The 12184-nt window shown below is 38.0% G+C and overlaps 2 protein-coding genes across 2 annotated transcripts in view; both read left to right on the forward strand.

Moving 5' to 3' along the window:
- Window positions 1-12184, forward strand: part of IQSEC3 (IQ motif and Sec7 domain ArfGEF 3) — a 374477-nt gene that overhangs the window by 155958 nt on the left and 206335 nt on the right. The window lies entirely within an intron of this gene.
- LOC128664123 (phosphoglycerate mutase 1) lies at window positions 9520-11207 on the forward strand. Its single transcript, XM_053718819.1, has one exon. The coding sequence runs from the start codon at window positions 9524-9526 to the stop codon at window positions 10286-10288; it is 765 nt and encodes a 254-aa protein (XP_053574794.1). The 5' UTR covers window positions 9520-9523; the 3' UTR covers window positions 10289-11207.

Below are 12184 nucleotides of genomic sequence, written 5' to 3' on the forward strand. Positions count from 1 at the left end.
TCTTCTGTTTAGGTCTGCCTGTCTTATTTTCCCTCCCTATTCATTCCGTGTCCTCTAGCTTGGGTATTGGTTCCCACTAGTAATTGGAATGATATTGTGGACTCTCCATGTCTTAGGAAAGAAAACAAAATTTATGCTTACCTGATAAACTTTTTCCTTCATGATTTAGATAGAGCATGACATTTTAAGCAACGTTCTAATTTACTCCTATTATGAATTTTTCTTCGTTCTCTTGCTATCTTTATTTTAAAATCAGTAATGTAAATCTTAGCAGCCAGACTATTTAAGGTTCAGCACCATGGATAGCACTTGCTTATTGGAGGCTTACATTTACCCACCAATAAGCAAGCATAACCAAGGTTCTCAACCAAAAATGGGCCGGCTCCTATGCATCACATTCCTGCTTTTTAAATAAAGATATCAAGAGAACGAAGATAATAGGTGTAAATTAGAAAGTTGCTTAAAATTGCATGCTCTATTTCAGTGTTTTTCAACCAGTGTGCCATGGCACACTAGTGTGCCGTGAGAGATCATCAGGTGTGCCACGGCAGACTGACAACAGTGTGACATATTTTTTAAACTTTGCTTGTTTTTTACTCCCAGTGCAGGGGTAGTTTGTAGGAGGCATGGCATAACAGCACAATACATACAGTATGTGTGTATTTGTGTGTATGTGTATATATATATGCTGTATTAGGCTACAATGTGTGATTTTTTTTAATTTTGGGATGGTGGTGTGCCACAGGATTTTTTAATGTAAAAAAGTGTGCCACGGCAAAAAAAAGGTTAAAAATCACTGCTCTATTTGAATCATGAAATAACATTTTTGGGTTTAGTGTCCCTTTAATTAGACAGTTATTTTTTACTAAACCTCAGGCACCTCTACACCTTTGTGTTATTCCTTTTTCTATTTCCCTTCGGTCGAATGACTGGGGATTATGGGTAGGGTAGTGACACTTAACAGCTTTGCTGTGGTGCTCTTTGCCTCCTCCTGCTGGCCAGGAGTGATATTCCCACTAGTAATTGGAATGACGTTGTGGGACTCTCCATGTCCGGAAAGAAAGAAATTTATCAGGTAAGCATACATTTTGTTATTTATCACAAGGCTGCAGAAAGATCTTGTAACTAAAATATGTTTACTGTTGATTTAAAATTCATGAGACAAGAGAACATGCTTTTTATCACATTGTATCTGGCTTCCTACAGACCATATTTCCTATGTCCTCACAACAATAAAAGAAATTGGGTTAGAGGTATAGGTCGTAAGAGGGTGAAATCATTGTTATACATTGGTAGCATCTTACTAGGATATACAAGAACATATTCAGAGTGTATGCATTAAGGAAGGCAAAAGCATGTAATAAACAAGCATAATAGAAAATATAGATTTAAAAGTAAATGTTCTCTGGAATAAAAATGTCAGCATGACTTGTAAATAGAATATTAGATGCTTGAAGAGGAAGGTCCACCTCCCACATTATATAGTCAGCCATATAAATTCCATCTCAATGCAAGGAACTATTAGCAGTGCATAATAATGTTAACAACTTTAAAAGGAATTATAGTTGGAGTGACACAGTGAGTAACTACTTTAACAAATATTTATTCTATGCTATTTCACCTCCTCTGGTCATAAAACACTGCAGTAAAGAACATGATTATGCTGTATAGAAAGTTAAGTATATGCCACAATGCTTGGAAATAAATTCCTGGCTAAAAGTCTGTAAGTAATCCATTTTCTTCTTACAGACCACCTGTTGGTGTTGTGATACATTATGGAACTCAAAGGTATGTTTTCCTCGTTCTATAATGTAGGCGAAAGCACTCTCGTGAATGAGTTTGGGCTTAGCATGCATGCATGGAGGAAAATCCGCTATAAAAACCCAGTCACAAAGGCGCAATCATGTTTAAGGGTCTCCTATAGGCTTATTATACTAAGCATGCTAAACCACTGCTTCTTACCCTCTTCTCCTCTAAATTTGGGGAGATAAATTAATGACTGACAAGAGGGCGACATTACACACTCATGTTATACAGTGTCCTCTGCCAGTTTGATGCGATGTCGGACGGACAGGTTCCCAAGTCGGAAAACCTTGTCCTCACCTTCTTAGTACATTAGGCCCTTTCTAGCAAGGCAGCAGGATTACAATTTACAGTTTAAAGAATATTAAAATTCAGTAAAAGAAGATATATAAAAAAAAGTCCTTTGCCGAGAAACACGTAGTCATCATGTTGTTACAATAGATTTAGATATTGGGGGAAAAATACTTGATAATGTTAAAAAATGTCTATATAGCAATAGAATATGGTTAATAAAATGCCCATTCTGACAACATAAAAGATGCATTCAGATGGTTTTGCAGTGGTGTGGATGGAAATGGATTATGATCATTCATATGAAAGTCATGATTAAGCAAACTCATTTAGAAATACAATTTTAATAACTTCAGGAGAATAAGGGAGAACAAAGGGGCGCCTCATGTGTAGTATCATCAGATGTATATGGATACAGTAAACAGTAAAGCCAAATGGGTACTCACATATTCCAAAAGCACACCAATGTGCTAGTAGGTGCAGGCTGTAGATTTGGACAGGTGTAACAGCTCACCCACAGGATTTTTCCTTGTGCTGTAGTACTGGGATAGTGAGAAACACAAAGACAGGCACTACATGTGCAGATCATTCAGAGTATAGTTATATTAGCTTTAGTGGAATGCCAAATGGGTACTCACATTTAAGTTGAGCACACTAATGTGCTGGTAGGAGCAGGCTGGCAGATTAGGAAGAGGTGTGTCAGCACACCCCATATGCAGATTTCCAAGATAGGCTGTATATCAGGAGCATACAGGTTTAAAAAGTTTGTCTCCCATATATTAATCAGAATATGGTTCACCTCAGGTCTAGGATTAGCTGCCAGACCTAAATGGGTGCATAAATTAAATATCCTATATATTTATTTTATACTTTTAAGTTAAAACTTTTATTAAGAATGTGTGAGAATCTCATTCAGTGTACAGCTTGCCACATGTTTGCATCACTGGAGCAGCCGCTTCTGGGATTATATGTTTGTGGCAAGTGCGAGCATATTGTCTCTTTAGAAACTCGTATTGGGGATCTGGAGGAACGAATTGCAACACTACATGAAATTCAGACACTTGAAAGGGAAATGGATAGGACTGAGCTGGTTGTTAATGGTTCCAGCAGTGGGAATGGGGAGGATTCAGATGAGGAGACTCCAGGATGTAGCTGGGTCACAGTTAGAGGGCGAAGTAAGCGGAAGAGACAGGCCAGTTCTGAGCTGGTACACCCCAATAGATTTGCAAGATTAAGTGAAGATGTTGGGGATATCAGTTCAGGGGTGGCAGTGTCAGAGAGGGCCGTGTTGTCTAGTATAGTGAACAGTCCTTTAGCTGTGGAAGAGGAGCATACTATGGTGGGCAGTCCTTCAGTCATGGAAGAGGGGCATACAAGTCAGGGCCAGAGGCAGATGTTGGTGGTAGGAGACTCTATTATAAGGAAGGTTGATAGGGTAATTTGTCATCCAGACCCTTTACATAGAACAGTTTGCTGTCTTCCAGGGGCTCGTGTTAGGCATATTGTGGAGCGTATTGATAGATTGTTAGAGGGATGCGGGTCTGATCCTGCAGTCATGGTGCATATTGGTACTAATGAAGAAATCAGTGGGAGATGGAGAGTCCTAAAAAATGACTTCAGGGAGTTAGGTAGCAAGCTTAAAGCAAGGACATCCAAAGTAATATTTTCTGAGATATTACCAGTGCCGTGTGTTAACTCAGTAAGGCAGAAGGAGCTAAGGCCTGTTAATTCATGGCTAAAAACATGGTGTAAAAATGAGGGGTTTGACTTTTTAGAACACTGGGCTGATTTTTCACTAGGGTACAAATTGTACAGTAAGGATGGATTGCACCTGAATGACATGGGTGCAGGTGTGTTGGGGGAAAGGATGGTAGCACGTTTAGAGAACCTTTTAAACTAGGCAAAGGGGGGGAGGGTCAATTTGAACAAAATAGAACAGAGAGATCAGTGTCTGAATATGTCACTCCATTAATATCTCAAGGAAGGGATGACTTAAGAAATGTCACATTAGAAAGTATAGAGGAAAGTACACCAAGTAGCAGCAGAAAGCACATGAAAATTAAATGTATGACAACAAATGCAAGAAGCATGACAGGTAAAATGGGGGAGCTGACGCTCTTAGTTGCAGAAGAGGACTATGATGTTATCAGTATAACTGAAACTTGGTGGGATGATTCACATGACTGGGCAGTTAACTTAGAGGGGTATACATTATTTAGGAGGGACAGGAATAATAAAAGGGGTGGAGGAATCTGCATGTATATTAAACCTGACCTTAAACCTACAATAAGGGAAGATATTTATGATACAAGTGACAATGTAGAGACCCTGTGGGTTGAAATAAAGAGTGGGCGGAAAAATCCCAAAAAAATATTACTAGGAACATGCTACAAGCCTCCCAACATTAGTGACCCAGAGGAAACTCAACTACTTATCCAAATAGGTAAGGCTGCTAATAACAGTGCTGTAATTATGGGAGATTTTAACTACCCTGATATAAACTGGGCCAATGAAACTAGTAATTCAGCTAAGGGGGATAGATTTTTAAATGTTCTCAGGGATAACTTCTTGTCACAATTAATAGAGGAGCCAACTAGGAGTAAAGCTATATTGGATTTAGTGCTATCAAACAATACAGATATAATATCAAACATAGAAGTTAAAGAACATTTGGGTAACAGTGATCATAACATGGTCACATTTGAAATCTCTTTTCATATGCAGTGTTTTAAAGGCTTAACTAAGACTTTTAATTTCAAGAAAGCAAAATTCAACGATTTAAGGAAATCATTAAATAATATAAATTGGGACAATGTATTTTCTAATAAAAATACAGAGGATAAATGGATAATATTTAAAAATTTGTTAAATAAATATACATATCAATACATACCATATGGTTATAAAAATAAAAATAAAAAAAATAAGCCGTTATGGCTAAATAAAAATGTGTTAAAAGAAATTAGGAAAAAACGTAGGGCATTTAAATTATTAAAAGAAAATAGTACAGACTCAGCATACAATATTTATAAGGAATGTAACAAAGCATGCAAAAAAGCAATCAAATTAGCCAAAATTGAAAATGAAAAATTAATTGCCAAGGATTCTAAGTCTAACCCTAAAAGGTTCTTTAAGTACATAAATAGCAAAAAATCTAAGAAGGATAATATAGGTACATTAAAATGTGTGGAGGGTAGCATGATAAATAATGACAGGGAAAAGGCTGAGGTACTAAACCAGTTTTTTTCTTCAGTATACACAAGAGAGGAACCATTGAATGATACTTTGGAACAGAATAGAACATGCCAGTCCATACCACTAACTGGGTTTTGTTTAGAGGATATCAGGAAAAAACTAAAAAATATTAAGGTAAATAAAACTCCAGGCCCAGATGGAATACACCCAAGGGTGTTAAGTGAACTTAGCACTGTTATAGACAAACCTTTACTCTTAATTTTTCAAGACTCATTATCCTCAGGCATGGTACCCCAGGATTGGCGTAAAGCTGATGTGGTGCCACTCTTCAAAAAGGGAAGCAGGGATGATCCAGGAAGCTATAGACCAGTTAGTCTGACATCAATAGTGGGGAAGATATTTGAAGGGATTATAAGGGATTATATTGATGAGCATATTCGTGTAAACAAGATTATGAGTTCTAATCAGCATGGCTTTAGGAGAAATAGATCATGTCAAACTAATCTAATTAGATTCTACGAGGAAGTAAGTAAAAATATAGATAAAGGGGAATCAGTTGATGTGATATACTTAGATTTTGCAAAGGCATTTGATACAGTGCCACATGAGAGATTAATGCACAAAATTAAGGGACTGGGAATAGCTGAAAATGTTAGCTCATGGATAAATAACTGGATAAAAGATAGGGAGCAACGAGTAGCAGTAAATGGATCATACTCAGATTGGACAAAGGTAATCAGTGGCGTCCCCCAGGGATCAGTACTGGGCCCTGTTCTTTTTAATATTTTTATAAATGACTTGGAGCAAGGATTAAATAGCGACATCTCTATTTTTGCAGATGATACTAAGTTAAGTAAGGTCATTAGGTCAGAGCAGGATGAACTCTCTTTGCAAAGGGATTTGCTAAAATTAGAACTATGGGCAAGTGAATGGAAAATGAGATTTAATACGGAAAAATGTAAGGTTCTACATTTTGGAAGTAAAAATAAGCAGGCTATGTATTTTTTAAATGGGACAAGACTTAGCCAAACACAGGAGGAAAGGGATTTGGGAGTAGTAATAGATAACAAGCTAAAGATGAGTGCACAATGCAGGGCAGTGGCTTCAAAGGCTAATAAGATACTAGCATGTATTAAAAGAGGCATTGATTCAAGGGAGGAAAGCATAATTCTGTCATTATATAAAGCCCTGGTAAGACCTCACCTTGAGTTTGGAGTGCAGTTCTGGGGACCGATTGCTAAAAAAGATATTGCAGAACTAGAAAAAGTTCAGAGAAGGGCCACAAAGCTAATAAGGGGATTGGAGAAATTAACCTATGAAGAGAGGCTAGCCAAACTGGGTCTGTTCTCTTTAGAAAAAAGGCGCTTGAGAGGTGACATGATTACTTTATATAAATATATTCAAGGCCCATATACAGAGATGGCAGAAGCTCTTTTTATTCCAAGAAAATTGGTTCTGACAAGAGGTCATAATTTAAGGTTGGAGGAAAGGAGATTTAATCTCCTGCAACGGAAACGTTTTTTCACTGTAAGAGCAATAAAATTGTGGAACTCATTACCAAAGGAGGTAGTGAATGCCAATACCATAGATACATTTAAAAATAGTCTGGATAAATTTCTGTATATAAACAAAATTCATGGATATGATTGCTAGTATTAAATGGGTCACATTTTAATGGGGTTATTTAAGCTTAACTGGAGCTTTTTGTAAGTATTTTAGATTTGTATAGGTTGAACTCGATGGACTTCAGTCTTTTTTCAACCGTATCTACTATGTTACTATGTTACAGGTGGGATATTTTGGGGCATTCACACCAAATATGCATATCAGTCCCGATTGCTCCACAAAATCTACAGCAAGTGGTAGAGTGACAATTAGAAACGTTATGGAGCCTAAGATGAATCCAGTACCATTTTGGCAGTAGTTTAAAACACAACTAACCTTATATCTATTCTATACACTTCCAATATTGAGGGTTTGATTCTGCAAGCCCCTGTAATAGACCTCTAATGCTGTGCATTGAGGAAGGATGAGGGACCACCATCTGAAAATGTTTGTCTATGGCACAAGTCTAGACACTTTCTAATTACTTTATTAGTGAGAAACAGTGAAGCAATACAATGTTTCGGAGTCCATACTAGGTCCTCAAGGAATACATCATGAGGGAGTGAGCCTTGTTCTATTTCATTCCATATAGGCTTCTTACCTGAGGGGCCTCACCCAGATATATGGAACAATATGGCCGCTTCATAATAAAGCTTAATATTCAGCAAAGCCAACTCACCTTTATCAATTGGGTTTTGTAAAATGGTTCTGGAGATACAAGGATGTTTACGTGCCCAATAATATTGATTCAATTGGAATTGATAGCTGTCCAAAAGGGCTGTAGGAAGTTTCAACAGTAAGCAACAGATCAAATATGTAATTTTCAGAATTGACTTTATTTTAAAGGCTTTGACTCTGCCCATCCAACAGATTTCCCTAAATTTGGGGAGAAAAATATACTGCTTGAGTTCTGTTAACAAGGTGCTATAGTTATTTTCTATTACTGCTATATCATCATACCCAGGTGTTTAAGCCCATTACTACACCACTTAAAAGGGTACAAAGCCCAAAGGTACTGGTAAAGGGGGTATACTTCTGTTTTCTTAAAATTTAACTTTTTGTATAAATTGAATAGAACTGGGAGGGATTTCTCAGGATCCTTAAAGAATAGTCAACACCAGAATTTTTGTTGTTTGAAAAGAAAGATAATCCCTTTATTACCCATTCCCTAGTTTTGCATAACCAACACAGTTATAATAATAACCTCTGTAATTACCTTGTATCTAAGCTTCTGCAGACTGCCCCTTTATTTCAGGTCTTTTGTCAGACTTGCATTTTAGCCAATCAGTGCTCACTCCTAGTTCACTTCATGTGCATGAGCTCAATGTTATCTATTTGAAACACATGAACTATTGCCCTCTAGTGGTCAAAATGCATTCAGATTAGAGGCAGTCTTCAAAGTCTAAGAAATTAGCATATGAACCTCCTAGGTTTAGCTTTCAACTAAGAATACCAAGAGAACAAAGCAAAATTAGTTATAAAAGTAAATTGGGAAGTTGTTTAAAATTACATTCCCTATTTAAATCATGAAGTTTTTTTTTGGACTTGACTGTCCCTTTAAGGAAAACTGTCAGATCATCTTCAAAAAGACTTAATTTCTGATTTGTGTCATGTAATAAAAGACCTTCAATAAGTTGATTATTTCTGATAGCAACTGCCAATAGGTCAATGGAGAAAGCAAATAATAAGGGAGAGAAGGAGAACCCCTGACGGGTTCCGTTGCTAATGGAGAAAGACTGGGATCAGAACCCTACTCCCTTGACACGAGCAGTTGGGCATGAATACAAGGCTCCTATGGCTTTGCAGAAAACCTCTGGCAAGCCAAAGGCCCGTAAAACAGTACAGTAATACATGTAGTCCCACCTTATTCTGCCAAATGCCTTTTTTGGGTCAAGAAAGGGCGAGGAGGGGTAGGCCCAAGTCATCCAGTTCTGAAAAGATGTTTAATAAACACCTGGTACTGTTAGTGCCCTGTTTATGGACAAAACAACCCACTTGGTCATTATGTATCACAGTAGGCAGAAGCGGCCCTAATCTGAGAGCTACAATTTTGGCAAATAATTTAACATTGACATTTATAAGCGATATAGGTCGGTAATTCTGACAACATGCAAGGTCCTTACCTTCTTTTGGTATGGTTAAGATAGTAGCCTCTAAGTACTCCTTAGGAAGGGAAGCCATTTTAAAGGTTCTGGAGAATACTCTTTGAAGAACGGGTGCTAGGATGGTAAAACGTCTTATAGAAAAGTAGGATAAATACGTCAGGACCAGGTGCCTTATGTAGTTTAAGGGTTTTAATAGCATTGCATATTTCAACAAGGGTTATAGGGTCTAAAATCCCTCTGCTTTCTCTACATCCAGTTTAGGAGGTTTTAACCCCTTAATGACCACAATGTACCCTGTATGTCACTGGTTGTTAAGGGTTTTTTCAGGACATAATAGCATAAGTCTAGCAAGAACACGCTATTAATGCACTCCCTCCAGCAGGCTTTGTGGAATAGAGCAGTCTCAGCGCTGGTGGCAAGACCGCGCTATAAAACAATCAAGTCGAGGTGTGAGGCACTTTAATAAGCGCATGCGCGATTCCTGCGGTGTCTCTATTCCGCAGTCTGACAGTTACTGAGAAGTCATGGCAGCCTACAAGATCGTCCTTATTCGCCATGGGGAGAGCACCTGGAACCAGGAAAACAGATTCTGTGGCTGGTTTGACGCGGACCTCAGCGCTACCGGGCAGCATGAGGCTGAACGGGGAGCACAGGCACTGAAAGAGGCGGGATACGAGTTTGACATTTGCTATACATCTGTGCTTAAGCGGGCAATTCGTACCTTATGGATCGCACTGCAAGGTATTGACCAGATGTGGCTCCCAGTTGTAAGAACATGGCGTCTAAATGAACGTCACTATGGTGGACTAACTGGTCTCAACAAAGCAGAGACTGCTGCTAAACATGGAGAAGAGCAGGTGAAGATTTGGAGGCGGTCATTTGATATTCCTCCACCAACCATGGATCAAGATCACTCATATTATACCATTATTAGTAAGGACCGTCGATATGCAGACTTGACAGAGGACCAACTTCCAAGCTGTGAAAGTCTGAAGGATACCATTGCTAGAGCTTTGCCATTCTGGAATGAAGAGATTGTCCCACAGATCAAGGAGGGAAAAAGAGTGTTGATTGCTGCTCACGGCAATAGCCTTAGAGGGATTGTCAAGCACCTTGAAGGCATGTCAGAGGAAGCCATCATGGAGCTAAACTTACCAACTGGCATCCCTATTGTTTATGAGCTGGACAAGAATCTTAAACCAATTAAGCCTATGCAGTTCTTGGGCGATGAAGAGACTGTACGGAAAGCAATGGAAGCTGTAGCAGCTCAAGGCAAAGCCAAGAAATAGGTCATTTCTCATTACGCTGAAGCCTCCATCCTTTAGTTTTCTTTCCCCAAACACTTCACAGCTAGGGATTCTGACACCGCTGCATGTGAGGGCAGCTTGTAAAGTGTTTACTAGGTTAACACCTTCTTTACTAGAGTGGTCAACAAGTTTTAATTTTAACTGTAAACAACTTCTGTGTTTAGGTTTAATTTTGTCACAGCCAGTGTCACTCTTTACACATGTGCAAACTAGATCTGATGGGTTTTTATGCCCCTTAGATGAAACTCATCAGTGACCAGGCACTTTTTATTTACAGTTGGTAAAAGGCATTTCAATTTTGAACAAATATTCATTTGCAGTTTCCTCTATTTACATAATACTGTAAAGATTTATTTATGTTTTTGCACAGAAAATGCACTTATTTTTTTCTGTTAATAGCACTTATTGTATTCTGTTACTAATTTGTTGCAATCTTCTCATTTCTCTTACCTTTATCTAGTTGCTTGGCAGTGTATCTTATGAATACAATTGGGTAACTTACAAGGCACAAGCAAATTTACATGGCTGTTTTTTAACACATGGAAAGTACATTCCAAAATATAGGTTCCAAATATAGAATTGGTACTAAGCTTTTAGCCGTCCTGAGCTTAAGCCTGGTATGATACTGTCTCAGTCAGTGCACCTTATCTGTATTGAGTTTTCTCCAGTTTCCAAAATCCTAGTTGATCCATTCTAGTCACGGTTTCCCTAAAACATAAAATAAATCAGACTATTGTGAGGGCATTGTCCTTTTTTTACGCTTTGTGTGTCTCTGCTGCTGTGGAGATTGTATTGGTGCTCTGTACCTACAAAGAGCAAATTAGTTATTGCACTTGTTCAGCTTTCTATCCCTAGTAGAGATGTCCATATTTAAATCATTTCAATAAATTGATGTGCAATTGTCAAAAAAAACAAAAAACAAACAAAAACAAAAACAAAACAAAGTCCCAAAAAAAGGCCAACGACATACAGGGTGCGTCGCTGGTCCTTAAGGGGTTAAAGATGCTATAAATTTACGGATAGAAAGAAGGAGTTAATATTGTAGGGTGATTTCTAATAATCAGTAAAAACATTGCCTATGTCCTTAGGTGAGTACATATATTTATCCAAGACTTTAATTTTTGGAATTCAATTTTGCTTAAAGGGACACTCTAGTCAAAATTAAACTTTTATGATTTGGGGCATGCATTTTTAAACAATCTTCCAATTTACTTTTATCATCAAATTTGTTTTGCACTCTTGGTATTCTTTGTGGAAAGCTAAACCTAGGTAGGCTCATATGCTAATTTCTAAGCAATTGAACTGCCTCTTATCTGACAGTTTTTTTCACAGTTAGAAACTGCTAGTTCATGTGTGTCATATAGATAACATTGTGCTAACTCCTGTGGCGTTATTTATGAGTCAGCACTGATTGGCTAAAATGCATGCCTGTCAAAAGAAATTAGATAAGGGGTCAGTCTGCAGAGGCTTAGAAACAAGGTAATCACAGAGGTGAAAACAAAATTTATTCTTACCTGATAAATTTCTTTCTTTTGCGATGTACCGAGTCCACGGATTCATCCTAACTTGTGGGATATTGTCCTTCCTGACAGGAAGTAGCAAAGAGAGCACCACAGCAGAGCTGTCTATATAGCTCCCCCCCTTAACTCCACCCCTCAGTCATTCGACCGAAGGCCAAGGAAGAAAAGGAGAAACTATAAGGTGCAGAGGTGACTGAAGTTTACATAAAAAAATACTATCTGTCTTGAATAGACAGGGCGGGCCGTGGACTCGGTACATCGCAAAAGAAAGAAATTTATCAGGTAAATATAAATGTTGTTTTCTTTTGCATGATGTACCGAGTCCATGGATTCATCCTAACTTGTGGGATACCAATAC

This window comes from Bombina bombina, chromosome 6, assembly GCF_027579735.1.
Source record: "Bombina bombina isolate aBomBom1 chromosome 6, aBomBom1.pri, whole genome shotgun sequence".
Lineage (NCBI taxonomy): Eukaryota > Metazoa > Chordata > Amphibia > Anura > Bombinatoridae > Bombina > Bombina bombina.